This window comes from Leishmania infantum, chromosome 36 (genome assembly GCF_000002875.2).
Source record: "Leishmania infantum JPCM5 genome chromosome 36".
NCBI lineage: Eukaryota > Euglenozoa > Kinetoplastea > Trypanosomatida > Trypanosomatidae > Leishmania > Leishmania infantum.
In genome coordinates, this window is record NC_009420.2 from 2514902 (window position 1) to 2528547 (window position 13646).

A 13646-nucleotide genomic window follows, 5' to 3' on the forward strand; every position below is an offset into this window, starting at 1 on the left:
AAAGGAGGTAGAGGTCCATAACGGCACACGTGCTGCAGTCAAGCTACTTGAGGGCCTTCTTCTTCTTTGCCAAGAAGAAATCGACGGTGTCGTCTACTGAGTTGCCTGCCGCGGTGTACTTTCCATCACCGTCAGAGCGCCCGCGCTTGCCTTGACGCGCCTTCGCGACTGTCGACGCAAGCTGAGCCACGCCGTCGGCGACGCGCTTGTCCTTCTGCGAGACCTCCAAATGAAAGCGCGGGTCGGAGAGCAGCTTCGTCTTGAAGCGATCGTCGATTTGCCCCACTGCCTTCTCAGCCTCCTGCTCGCGCCGGGTGTGCTGCACCTGCTGCGTGACGCCAAGCTGGTTGGCGGCGCGCATCTTCTTCTTGGCAGCACGCTCCTCTGCAAGCCGCTCCTTCACCTGTCTCGCGTGCGCCTTGCGCCGCTCTTTGCCGCTCACCCGCACTGTGCCGTCGTCCGTGCCCATCAACTCTCTCAGCTTCTGCCGATTCTCGGCCTCGTGCGCAGCCTGGTACGCCTTCCCTGCCTCCCGCTCCTGGCGCAGCATATCCTTTTTGGACTTCTTCATCTCCTTTCGGCGCAGCTTGTACTTAAGCTCTGCCTGCTTCGCGAGGTCAGCAGCTTTCATCTTCTGCCTCAGTCGAGCGTCACGCTGCAAGCTGGCAGCTTTCGTATCGACGTCCATGTCCAACGTTGCCTCCATGTCTCCCACCACCGACCCATCGTCGTCGTCCTCTTCACCGCCTCCCTCGTCGGCGTCGTGGCCGTCCACCTCAACGTCGCTGAAGCGGTTAATGGAGTCGTCGTCGCCGCTGTCGTCGAGGTCGTCCAGGTCGCTGTTGCTGAGGTCACCGAGGCCGCTGCCAAGATCGGCGTGGTCGCCGAGCCCATCACCTTTGTGATCGCCCTCCAGTTCCTCGGGGATGCCGCCCACCTCCTCCAAGAGGGCGGCGTACCTGCGGCGGATCCTGCGCTTCTCGCGTGCCTTCTTCTCCTGGTCAAGTGGGTTGCTGTCCATCTCGTCATCCGAGTCTGCCGGGGCGAGGTAGGCGGCCAGGTCATCCTCCTCCGTGGTGCCGGTGAAGGAGTCCTGCAGGGACTGATGACGGAACACGTCGTCTTGGTCCCATGAAATGCGGAACTTGCTCTGGCTTAGGGCACTCATCTTGAAGCACGCTAGTGGTTTGAAATTTGCCGGGATTCGATCCGCGCGGCTAACCGGACTCTCGAACATTTCCTCGTCATCGACGTAGCGGAGGTCCAGTACGACACCGCTCGCCTCGATGTCCATCCCGTCGAGCTCGTTGTACACCATGGCGGCGGTGTCTGCGGAGTCGAAGGTGGCCACGGCGTAGTAGTACTTCATGCGGTCCATCTCGTACCGCCGGTACTTGCCATCAGAGAACCACTCCCCGTCTTCGCCCTGCTCCGTCATCATTCTCGGGTCATCGTCCGCCCACCCGTCGCTGCGGGGTTCGCTGACGGCGTCTTCAGAGACGTCCTCTGGCAGCTCCTCCGGCTCTGGCATCGCGCCACCGGTGCCCTCCTCGGGGCCACTCTTGCCATCAGCAGCGACTTTCGCATCACCGCCGTGCACCCACAGGTCGGGGCCGTGCATCCTCTCGTGCTCAAGCATGCGCTTGCCAAACTCACTTCTGTAAACGCTCACGTCGAGCAGTTGACCACCAAGTGGGAGGGCGTGGAAAAGAATGGCATAGAGGTCGACGGCACGCACGTGATCCCAGTCACAGTTCACGATGGCGACGCGGCGACGGGCTGCGATAAACTCAACCTCGTCAGGCACCCAGGCAACCACCTCGTCGTCCAGAGCTGCCTCCTCCTCCTGCGGAAGCGACATGCAGTCGTCCCCTTCCTCGCCGATGGTCCTGCTATGGCTGTTGTTTGAGGCAGATGACGTGTGCTCGCTCATGTCGCTAGAAACGGTCGATACCACATCACTCGCCCCCACGTCATCCTCCCTTTCGGCTGGGCGGAAGTGCTTCGCAAAGCGCGGATCGCTCTGCGCCGCCCTCTCCACCGCATCGTGTGCGCGCCGGTGTGGATGGCGGCTAGTCTGGGCAGACACCCTGAAGCGGGGGTCCGTGAAGCGGGCGGCAAAGCGGCTATCGGCGCCTCCGCCGCGGCCGCCACCACGACCACGGCCGCGGCGGAGGCGGCCACGCAAAGAGCTCTGCAGCGTCCTCATCGCGTCGCTCCGTCTCTGTGTGCCAGCTGTGCGAAATTGAGCTGTCGCCGTAAAGGGCAGCGATTCGTGGAGTGAGCGCACGTGTGTGTGTGTGTGTGTGTGTGTGTGTGTGGAAGAGGCACACTGCGTGCCCCGCCAGCCGAGCGCGCGTTGGGTTTTCGCATCGGAAGAAGGAAAAAGAAGGAGAGGAAAATGCGGAGGAGGGGACGGTAGGCATCGCGAGAAGCCGTGCAGCGCAACGACCCACGGTTGTCATCATTCAGGATCTTCGTGGTGAAGCCGCCTCCCGCGTAAATGTGAGCCGCGTCTCACACGACTCGATCCATCGAAAGCGCCGGCGATGGAAAACGTCGTGAGGAGGCGTTACGTTCGATGGGCCGATTGCCGGCATCGTGGCCTTGTAGTGAAGGCGAGAGAGCGAGATGATTCGTTTTCGTTGGTTGTCGTGCCGCCGATCGCGTCACGGGGCCACTGCCTCTCCCTCACGCAGGTTCGTGCCTGCCGTCGTACACGGAGACACATGTACAAGTATGCGAAAAGAACGAGTAAGCCACCTTGCTGCGCACACTCGCCAAGAGAGGGAGAGGAGAATTCAGAGAGGGCGTTGGGAAATGCACCCTCCACTCTCACGCGAAGCGCCACACGACAGTGGCAGGAGGGGAGGGGTGCAACTCGTCTCCCGCGCACACGCGCACGTGCATGTGGAATCACTGACGAGCAGCCCATTCCCTGCCGTCTAGAGGCCACGCCGCACTTCCTAACCTTTCTGTGGGTGGCCGAAGTGTGCGTGTCTCGCCACCACAGCGGCAATCACACTATCCAGCCACAACCGCGAACACGGGCACATCGGCACGGGACAACAAAGGCCACTAAGGTAAAATGAAGGGACTACTAGAAACAACAGAAAGAAAACCGGGGAAAGGACAGCGGACAGCGACATGAACGCGACGTGTATGAGAGACGCAAAAAAAAAAGTGACAAGAAGCGACCTTTGCAAAGAATGCCACACAGACACGCACACGCGTGCGTGCGTACGCGTTATTCGTGCGCGCCAGGCCCTGTGAGGAGTCACGCATAGGGTAGGAGAATGACAAAAAAGGGGAGGTGGTGCAGAACGGGAGAGGAAGGCGTGGCGACACGAGAAGGACAAGAGCGCCGGCGTCCCCCGTCAAATAGCGACAATAAAGGGGGAAAAGATAAACGGCAAACGTACGCGTGTATCGTTGTGAGTGCGTGGCTGCCTGCGAGTGCACGCTCCGTCCCCTCGCCTCCTCCCTGCCGCCACGTGCGTCACGCACTTTTTTTTTCTTTTGGACGACTATCACTCTCCGCATCGCTAGCCCGTTCTGATGGTGACGCGGAGGTGACAGTGGAAAAGAACGGAGGGAGGGCTGTACACGTTGGGGAGGGGGCGCACCACTCCAAAAGTTAGAGCCTCGAGCAACATCAGCAACAACAACCCTTCACAAGGGGGGCCCAACAACGGTTGCACGTCTCAACACGAGCAAGCAGCTCCGCCGCGGCCGGCCCCAGAACAAACACGAGAAAAGAAGAAGAATGAGCAATGCGAAGCGAAAGCGAGGCAGGCGGACGAGGCAAGTCCACAGAAGAACGCAGAAAACCTCTGCGCACGCAGAGGCACAGGACACCAGCGTTGCAGGTGCTACCGTTCGATGAGGAGCGCCCACATGTGTGGCACACGGACACATACCCATTTCCCCCTTCCACCGACTTTCCTCCATCCCGTGGCATGTGATCACGTTGGAGTGATGCTAAGGTACCGGCACAGCGGAGGAGGGACAACAGCAAGAGAGATTCCTCTGCTGCAGCCTTTTTTTTTAATTTCCTTTTGACTCCTCGAGACGGTCTACGTGGACTTCTTTTTGCTCAGGTGGCTCATGATGTAGGTGACGGCGCCATTCACGTTGCCGATCATCACCACCCAGAGGAGGACGATCGCGCAGCTCCACATGCGGTAGATGGGGTAGATGGCCACGATCAGCATGCAAAACCCAAAGCAGATAAAAATGGATGCAACTAGCATGTATGTCTCGTGGTGACGATACCACAGCGGGTCCTGCGGGATCTTGTACTGCGCCGTGTACCCCCACATGGAGAAGAAGGCAGCGATCAACAGCAAGGATGGATAGAGGAACAGGTTGTTCGTCCTCTCCGCCCTGATGCATTCCTGAATCATGCCCGTCGTGTAGATTGCGCAAAACGAGAAGATGGCAATGAAGCAGCGTTTCAAGCAGCTGTAGCTCGTCTCGGGCTGCATCTTGGCCACGTTGGGATGCATGGTTTTACTCGCTAGACGTGTAGAGCAAAGGTTGCAGAGAGAGGAAGAGGAAAAACAAGCGTGTATGTTCCCTGAAGAGGTCGCCAACCCAGGCAATCATCGTTGCCCCCCCACCGTACACACATACACACAAGCACACAGGAACGCAAAAAGAAGAACGCGCCGTACGGAGAGGAGGAGGCAGCCGCGCGGACAGCGAGGACGACGGTCAGATCCCACAGTAAGGCGTGATTGCAACGCACCCCAACCAACCCCGACACAAGCGATGAAGCGAGGAGAGGTGCAAGAGAACAGGGGTAGCGAGTACGAGGCTGGCATGCGCACGAGCAGAGAACACAGAGCACAGACGAGAGGAGGAGGAAAGGAAGCGCAGACGCCGGAGGTGGCGAGCTCGACGGAGGAACGCCACTTTTGTCGGCTGGCGTGGGCCGGCCCACCTGGGCACGATGCCGCCGTTAAATGAAGTCGTATGTGCTTTTCGTTTTTCGCGTTCCGGCGTCGCAGGACGATGCATGCCATAGAGACACAACGACATGCGCATGCACCGACACACTGGCGCTTGCATGAGCGGAGAGAAGATGAAAGACAAGGAAGAGAAACACACACGCGCACGCCGCCAGAGCAGCACGGAAACTGCACAGAAAGGAGAGGACACACGATACTCACGCACAGGTGAGATGATAGCGTACACAGATGCGCAGAATGCACGCACGTACACTGGGTGGATTGCTTTACATACGTCCTATACATGCCGCCAACACAATACGCGAAGAACTGGAACCGCATGGGAGCCTGCCGTCTCCATCGAGAGCCGGCACCGCAGCCTAGACACACGCACGCAGCACAGAGAGAAGAGGAAAAACAAATGAGGCCAGAACATGCAGCATACCAGCGATGTGCTACTCAAACATCGACGTGTCTACGCCCAGTTCCCGCAGACGTCGTAGCGTGACCGCCTCCAGTAGGTCCACCTCATCCGCCTTGAGTACCTCGGTGCTTGGAGGCACTGGCTCGGCTGCAGGCGAGAAGGCGACTGCCGCCGTAGTGGCCGTCTCAGATGCGTAGGGCACAGGTGGCGTGAGGGGAATGTTAATGCCGGCGATGCTCAGCGAGTTTCGTTTCTCTTCTACGGGTGCCGCGATGGCTACCGATGGAGGCTGCACTGCACACTTCTTGTCAGCGGTGAGCCTGGAGTGGGTCCCCGCTGACGTGTCACGAGTCTTCTGCGCATCTTGTGCCTTTTGCAGGTCGCTGATATCGCGACGGAGCAGGTCTTCCTTGAGCGCGTCCACTGTATGCTCGAGACGCGTTATTTGCTCCACTGCCGACGCCCAGTTTGTCTCCATCTCGGTGGCGTGCTGAAACAGGTCCTTCACAGTCGCCATGGGACGAAGCGGGGCGGACCGCCGCTGCGCGTCTTGGCTCAAGAGCTTCAGGGCATCGCGCGCATCGTTCGCGCTCGTGTGCCCGCTTAGATTGTTCACGGTGGTGCGAAGCATCAGCAACGGCGCTGCTGCGAAGTCGTCTATCACTTTGTCATCCGCCCGGAGATCGAGCCCGGCTGCGTACTTGCCCGTGGCGTGCAACGTGGTTGGCACGTAAAAGCGATTGGACCACTCGGCGATCATCGTCTCGTAGTAGGAGGAAATGATGAAGGACAGCAGCGTCGACGTTTGCGCGACCGCCTCCTCGTTGTGCCGGTGGAAAGGAACGGGGTTGATTGGCGACCCGATCAAGTGAACTACCGCTATAGTTGATAGCGCATTCACTGTCGAGGCCCGTGTCGCGACAGGCCGCTCCTTGTAGCGGTCGTGCACCGGCACCAGCAGCTGCGCGGCGTTTGTGTGCTCCATCAGCTCCGTTAGCATCGAGTCCGCCCCGGACGGGGTCGCTGTGTTCTGGAGATGCGGCTGCGGTTTCAAGTTGAGTGCCACGCCTGTCTGGCATACCACGCAGGGAATGGAGAACTCGACGGTGCAGTAAGGGGCCGAATTGGCCAGCGACGAGAGGTCGCGCCCAACTACAAACGGCGCGACCAGCTCTGACGAGGAGAGGTTTTGACGTGGCCGCAGCCACAACAGCGCCACGTTCGCCCTGCACTGCACCGCGAGACTCTCGAGCATGTTGTATAGCGTGGCAGAGACGAGGTCGAAGGCGGTGATCATGCGCTTTAGCTGATACGATGGGACGGTGCCCTCGAATATGATACGCGGTGAGGCGACTGGGGCCACGCTAAAGGAAGAGGAGGACATGCCCACATAAGGCAGCCGCCCCGTCCCGTCCAATGCGCCGCACAACTCCGCGCTGGGGGTTCCGCGGCAGCGGTCGCTAGGGGACGCAAAGGACACGGTATGCGGTGCACCCCCGCGGCTCTTCGGCTGCTGCTGTTGCTGTCCTGTCCGGCCGGTTGAGGACGAGAAGGTGGCCACTGGGAGGTCGTTCTGGCGCTCTTGAAGCAGCTGTGCCTCCTCCTGCACGGCGCCGCAGAGCTGCTGGAGCAGCTGCGCGAGCTGTGAGAGGCGGTGGTCATCTTTGCTGGTCTTGCCACGAGTCGCACACAAGAGGGATGTTGAGCGGCTCAGGTAGCGACCGACTCGGGTGCTGAAGGACGCCGGAGCCAGCATGTCCTCTGGGAAGCTGTGCTGACAGCTTGCACAAAGCATGGTTGTCATGGTTCCAGGGAGGTTAAGTGAAAGAGGAAGATCTCGCAGAGGAATCACGCAGGGCGGCAGGTAGGTGGACAGAGAGTAGGGATGTGTAGGATAGCGCTGAGGCAGGCAGCCTTGCTGCCAAACAGGGAGGTGCAATAGAATAGGGGGCGGGCGTTGACACGAGAAAGAGGTGGAGAGGACTGGGGAGGATGGCGGTAGGGGGAGCCTATAACGATAGGCGCTGAAAACAACGCTGTGCATATGCACCGTAGCCACGCATCGCGTCAATAACATGTTTCTCACTTAGGGTCACAAAGGCAGCAGCCGGAGTGAGCACCGTTACCTATTCTCTCTTTTCGGGCTCATTGCATGCTCTTATTTTTTCCTCGATTCGTTGCTGCTCTTTCCGCCCATGAGGAGCGAGATGACACCACGGGCACAGGCGCGATGCGCATGAAGATGATAATACAGGCAGCCGACAGTGACCGCTGAATGGGCCGGCCTGTTTCTCTCTCTCTCAACAACTCCACCGGCCCACTCATCACCGCCTCCACACCACTGGCAGATAGATAGGAGACATAAGCAAGAGGTACACCCACGGGAGAGCAGAACAACAAACTGCCAGAGCACAAGACAAGATTGACGGTACACAACCCATCGGAAGACGCAGAATTATACACGAAGTGCACACCGAGGAAAAGAGAAAAAGCCAGATGTGCGCGCGTGCATGACGCGCAGAGAGGCGAGATGAGCCCTCAACTCCCTCCCACACTCCGTTCATCGACAAGCAACGGCATCTCCACTCCTTTTCTCAAAAATGAGGACGAAACACCTCCACGGCGGGCAAAACAGCACCGCCACATTGGAACGACACCACTGAACCGAAAATGAGAGCGAGAGGGAGGGAGAGAAAGCCAACGGTCGCAATATAAGTCCGACAGCGAAAACGCCTTTGAGACGGAGGGAGTAGTGGTGGGGGTGGGGAGGTGGGAAGGAGGGACCAAGAGGGCCGCAGAAGAAAACCGTCAATGAAGATGAGAGGGACTAAACAAATCAAAGGGACAAAGAAAGGGGGGAAGGTGCTGGCAACAGACGGAAGGCGCGGAGGTGGGGGTGGAGAAGGAGGAGGAAGAGGTGCGAACTAGAACGCGTGTGACCGAGGGAGAGCGAGCATCGATGGGCGGTGCTGTTACTGCAGGTCTACACCCCCTCCCTCTTCCCCCACGTACACTAGTGTAAATTACGAAGCCATGACAGAGGAACGAAAACGAACGACAGTCGTCGTAGACGGTGGTAGGAGAGACCCACGAAGGGGAGGAGGAGAAGGAGGCTCATCCCTATTGTCTCTCCGCATCCCTCCACCCACACCCGCAGAGATACAAATTAAACGGTCCGTTCCGTTTTATGTGCTTCCACCGCCTCTTCTCCAGGAAAGTCCATCGCTCCCGAACTTTTTGGTTCTACCGTCACTCAAAAGAGAAGTCCGAGTCTTCCAGGGCTGCCAGATGCTGCTGCTGCCCCTGTTCCAGCGGTGCCGCGAACAGCATGTCCAGCGGTGCGTTGTCCTCGTGCTCGTGCCGCATGACCATGTCGAAGAGCGACTCCTGCTCCATGTCAAAGTCGTTGTCAGCGGCAGGGGGGATCTCTTTGGTGGCGCGTTTCGACTCCGCTCCGTCCTCGGAGTCCGCCTGATGCGTGTCGCGTCGGCGCTTGGGCGGCCGAGATGGCGGCGCGGCCGTCGCCTCTTCCAAATCTCCGAGCGTAGCCGCCGGCACCGGCACCTCGAGCTCCTCACCTTTCATGTGCATGGTGCACTCCGACGGGTGCCTGCCTGCAATTTCGTCCAGGAAGGCCAACTCCTCGGAGTTCAGCTTTTTCTTATTCACGGGCTGCTGCGCCTCCTTCTTTTTCGCTTCGTAGCGCACCTCAAAGGTGGCCATGTCGATCGGATGTTTCTGGTTGAGAGCTGTTTGCACCTCCTTGGGCTTCTGCCGCATCTCCCGCTGATACAGTCGCTTGATGTCTCTGCGGGAGCGACCGGGGAAGAGTACGGCGATGGCGCTGAAGTCCGTGCCGTACTGGGAGAGCGCCTGGTAGAAGCTGCGCACCTCCCCCTCGCTCCAATCGATGCGCGCCTGCCGGTTGGGGCAGCGGCGCGCGCGCATTTGGAGCTCCGTCAAGCCCTGCGCGCTGCCACCGTGCGCCTCCTCGCCACCTCCCTCGCCGAGCTGATACGCGCCTTCCGCACCACCGCCCCGCTCCTCTTCGTCTGACGAGGCCGAGGGCAGCGGTGGGTGACCCGCTGAGAGGAACGGCGAGTGCGTCGGGCTTTGCTGGTGCAGACGCTGCGAGTGGGGAAGTGGCGCCACGCTAGCGCTGGGACGAGGCATACAGCTGCCTCCTGGCGGAGCGCGCATGTGTGACGTGGAGAGCGCGCCTCTCAGCACCTGTCCAATGGAGAAGTTCTGCGGGTTCTTGGGCTGCGTCGGCGGCAGGTTTTCGAGTGGAATCTGTGCCAGCATGCTAAGCGGCACGTTAGCGGTCGGATACGCAAACGGCGTCCGCAGCGGGCTTGACATTGCCGTTTGGTAAGGGGAAAGCCGGCTCGCGACGACATCGTCAAGCTGATCCGGCGGAAATTCGAACTCGTTGTCGTCCATGTCTCCGCCGGTGCGTATCGGCGTGTGATGGCACTTCGACGGCTGAAAACCAGACTCACGCGCACAAGCCAAAGGAGCAGAGGCAAGCGAAACGCCTACTCGCCCGCAGCAAGCGGTTGCCGAGAAAAGGCTTGAGGCGGCGGTGACGAGTGGGGAACCCCTGCGGCCTCTAAAAAAAAAATGAGGAGACACAGAGCGAGAATCAGAAGTGGCGGGGTGCACCCTACCCTTAATGTCAGAGCAGAGGCAAGACGTCCAGACCCAGCGACTACACCGGGGGTCGATGCAGAGGGGATGGGGAGGGTGGTGGATGTAGAAACAGCGGAACAACTACAGAGAGAGAGAGAGCAGGAGAGAGTCGAGGGAAGGACACACGCGACAAAGAATAAGGAGCCCAACGCGGCGACAATGATTGGGTGAGATGGATGATGGAAGCGAGAGCGAGTAAGGGGAAGGAGCAGAGCTGCCAACGACGTCGGACACACGCAGAGAGCGCGAAGATCAACAGCACCACAATGACAAGGAGAAGTACCAAAAATGAGAAGCGCAACGACCGACGCTCCAGCCGCACGTACGCGCACAGACACACAGCAGCACTAAAGATGGAAAGTTGTCGACAATGAGAGAAAAGAGGATGAGAGAGGAGCGATCTCCACGATCAAGGCTGAGGTTGTTGATTCTCGTACGGCTCAACCCTTCGGGTCCGCCACTAGGCAAGACACACCGATAGAGAGACGCTCCGTCGGTGTTGTAGTCCTTCAGTGAAGCGCCACCAGAGAGAGAGAGTTGTATCAGTGCACAGCGCACCGATGTCTGGGCGTGTCTGCGTTTTGGAGTACGCGCGTGAGCTCCTTGCAGCGGAATCCAAGAAGTATAACCGTGCGTGAACGACAAGTTATACGCGGCGCTGCGTTGTGCGTGTGATGGTGTGAGGGTTCTTGGACCACCTCTTCGTTTGGTGACTCTTGCTGACCGAAACCAAGCTACCTAAATCAAGTGCGTGCGAATTGCAGCCGCACGCGAAGAGCATGATTGACAGAGAGAGAGAGAGACGCAGAGGGGAAAATGTCGGCAAGAGAACATCGGAAAGGAGGAACGTTGATGATTTCGGTGCAAGAGGTCGGCCATTTCGTATTCTTGCGACGCTGGTGGGTGAACGAGAAAGGAAGCGAAAAGGATGCGCTCGCCATGCTCTGCCATACTTGGAGGTCTCTCCTTGGCTAGCGTTCGCCACCCTCCCACTGCTTTGCACCATGTTGAGCCATGCAATCATGAATGACCGTCAATAGCAGCCGATGAGTCCGCAATGCACAACCATTTTTTTCTTTTGCGTGTCTTTTCGGTATTCAGTTCATCGTGTTCTCTCCATCTGAGCCTGTTTTGGTGTGTGTGCGCGCGCGCAAAAGAGGTAGCTCGCCATCTTTGCCGGTCGACAGGTTGACGCAGCAAGTGCCCCTACGCACCACGACACGTATGCAGACACATGCACAAACGCGAAGGCCCCCCGTCCCCCATAAGGGGTGGCGCTGGTTGGGGTGGCGGTTGGTGCAGAGGATGTGAACTGCTTGCAAAGCAAAAACAGAGCAGCAAACAAACAGAAACGAGAGAGTAAAGAAGATGCACAGAAGACGGTGAAGGGAAAAGATGAGAAAGCAAAAAAAAAAAGAGGAGTGTCAGAAGCTGCTGAGATAAAAGATGGGAGAGGGAAGGAGCGATGTACTTGATAGGCGCATGCGTCAATGCCGCGTCTTGAGACGATGGACAGGGAGGGCTCGAAGAAAAGACGATACGTGTGCAGTGCGCTTGGTTTTACTCATGCGGCGAAGGTTCCACTGCTCCGCCGCTCTGCGTGAGGTATACAGAAAGAGAGAAGGGTGACAGCGGGGAAGGGAAAGAAGGCACAGTGCGACAGAGTCACGGGGCCGGATGGAGGGGGCCTGCGCGAATGTCGACAACGCCCCCCTCCTCCTCCCATCCTCGAGAAAGTGAAGTGGGGTCGGGGAAAGATCACTGACAGTGAGCACGAGGGAAGATGAGCCAAGGCGAGCCGTGAAGCTCACATGTAGCAGCCGCACGTCACCTTCTACGCGCCGCAGTCCCCCGCAAGGACGGCATAAACCGAAGTCGTCTTCCGCCACGTTCGCGCTTGCGCAGAGCACAGCCCCACACAGAGAAGCCCGCGATGAGGAGTTATGAGGGACGTAGAGCAGGCATGTGCCGCCGGCAGTCACACTGATGATGAGCACCGCGACGTTCTCGCGCCAGCAGCCTAATGGAGTGACTTCTTGAAGAAGTCCAGCACAAGCTGACGTGCCGTCTCCACATCCTTCATTTCCTCAGCCGTGTACGCGTCCGGGTTGTAGCGGGCACCAAAGAACCCGTGGTGCAGGGTGTCAAAGCGCTTGTGCACGTGCGGCTCCATCGGGTGCGAGTTGACAGCGGCTTCGACATCGTCCATGGGAGGTTCGTCCTTCGACGGCAGCACCAGCACAGGCGTCTTCGCGGCCCTCACTCTGTCGGCAGTGAAGAAGGACGGGTGCGCCGTGGCGGCGGCGTCGATCTTGCCCTGTGCCGCCATCATGAACGGCAGGGCAGCACCCCAGCACATGCCAATGGCGCCAACCTTCGCACACCCCATCTGGCGCAGCAGCGCGATCGCCGCCTCCATGCGAGGCACAAAGGTGTCGAACTGCGTGATTTTCTCCGCATACTGGAGCCAGCGCGTTGATTGGAAGTCGGCCGGCCACTCTGACTCAGGCCATGCCAGCGGTCCAAAGAAGTCCGGCATGACAACAAGGAAGCCGTGCGCAGCTAGCACGTCAGCAAAGCGTTTCGAGTTGGGCAGCAAACCGAAGATGTCGCACACGAGCACCACGCCAGCCTTGCTGTTGTGTGGGCCCACCACGTAGAGGTCGTTGCCAGCGGGGCTGTACACACACTGGGCGGCGCCCTTTTCAGTGGGGCAGCAGCGGTTCGGGGGATCTGTGGACATTTACTCTGCTGCTTGCAGATCTGTGTCAACAAAAAAGTGGGGGAATGTCTTCAGCTACTGCAGTCCACTTGAGGCGGTTTACAAGGAGTAGGAGCTCGCCTCAAAGACAAGTGCGCTATGCTGAGCTAAGGAGCCTCGCAAAAGAAATGGGTGCTTCAGGTGTGAGGCTTAGAAGCATGCTTCGTGTGTGTGTGTGCGCGCGTGTAAAGTGCGGCATGACGTAAGGCGGAGAGGGGAGAGTCGTGTGGCGTGGGGCGAGGGAGTGCGAGCAGGAAAAACACGTATGCGAGCGCGCAGGCAGAGAGAGAGCGCGACAAGCACAGGAGCGAGAGGTCAGTGGAGCGTGGCAGCGCGACGGAACTAGAAGGTCCGCGTGGGCTCACCTCGATACGAGCGGCGTGCGGTGGGGGAGAGACAGAAAGGACCAAAGGAACACCGAGAGAGAGACTTGGCGCGCTGCGCAGGCAAGGGGCTTTCAGAATCCCAGGAAGGCGTAGCAGTTTCGACTGTGCTGAACATGATGCAGGCGTTACTCTGTGCTGGTCTCTTGAATTCCGCCTGCGCATCAGTGAAGTGCCATGGGATCGCTTTCCAGTTCATGTAGGTCGGCTGCCGCCGTTTTCGCTTCCTCTGGCGCGGCAGCAAAACAAGGAAGAGCTGAAGCGGACGAGATAAGAGGCCAGCATCTAAGGTCGGGTAGGGAACTCAGAGGAGCAGACAGCGGATGGAGGTGTGAGCAGAGAGGGTATACGGGGAGCCGGCGTCGCTGTCGCAGTGGCACATGCCGACACAGGAGAAAAAAAAGCAGAGAACAAAGACGAGAGAAGCATTCATA

At 59.0% G+C, this 13646-nt stretch overlaps 5 protein-coding genes across 5 annotated transcripts; all 5 read right to left on the reverse strand.

The window, feature by feature from the left end:
• Nucleotides 1-43: 43 nt before the first annotated feature.
• LINJ_36_6810 (conserved hypothetical protein) lies at nt 44-1933 on the reverse strand (the record flags this gene model as incomplete). The annotated part of the gene is made up of 1 exon (XM_001469341.2): nt 44-1933. The coding sequence occupies one exon, from the start codon at nt 1931-1933 to the stop codon at nt 44-46; it is 1890 nt and encodes a 629-aa protein (XP_001469378.2).
• Nucleotides 1934-4076: 2143 nt separating this feature from the next.
• Nucleotides 4077-4487, reverse strand: LINJ_36_6820 (conserved hypothetical protein; the record flags this gene model as incomplete). Its single annotated transcript, XM_001469342.1, has 1 exon — nt 4077-4487. The coding sequence occupies one exon, from the start codon at nt 4485-4487 to the stop codon at nt 4077-4079; it is 411 nt and encodes a 136-aa protein (XP_001469379.1).
• Nucleotides 4488-5407: 920 nt separating this feature from the next.
• On the reverse strand, nt 5408-7453 carry LINJ_36_6830 (conserved hypothetical protein; the record flags this gene model as incomplete). Its single annotated transcript, XM_001469343.1, has 1 exon — nt 5408-7453. One exon carries the CDS (start codon nt 7451-7453, stop codon nt 5408-5410), a length of 2046 nt encoding a protein of 681 aa, XP_001469380.1.
• Nucleotides 7454-8625: 1172 nt separating this feature from the next.
• On the reverse strand, nt 8626-9819 carry LINJ_36_6840 (conserved hypothetical protein; the record flags this gene model as incomplete). Its single annotated transcript, XM_001469344.1, has 1 exon — nt 8626-9819. One exon carries the CDS (start codon nt 9817-9819, stop codon nt 8626-8628), a length of 1194 nt encoding a protein of 397 aa, XP_001469381.1.
• A 2269-nt stretch (nt 9820-12088) lies between these two features.
• On the reverse strand, nt 12089-12811 carry LINJ_36_6850 (similarity to endo-1-like protein; the record flags this gene model as incomplete). Its single annotated transcript, XM_001469345.1, has 1 exon — nt 12089-12811. One exon carries the CDS (start codon nt 12809-12811, stop codon nt 12089-12091), a length of 723 nt encoding a protein of 240 aa, XP_001469382.1.
• Nucleotides 12812-13646: the final 835 nt, after the last annotated feature.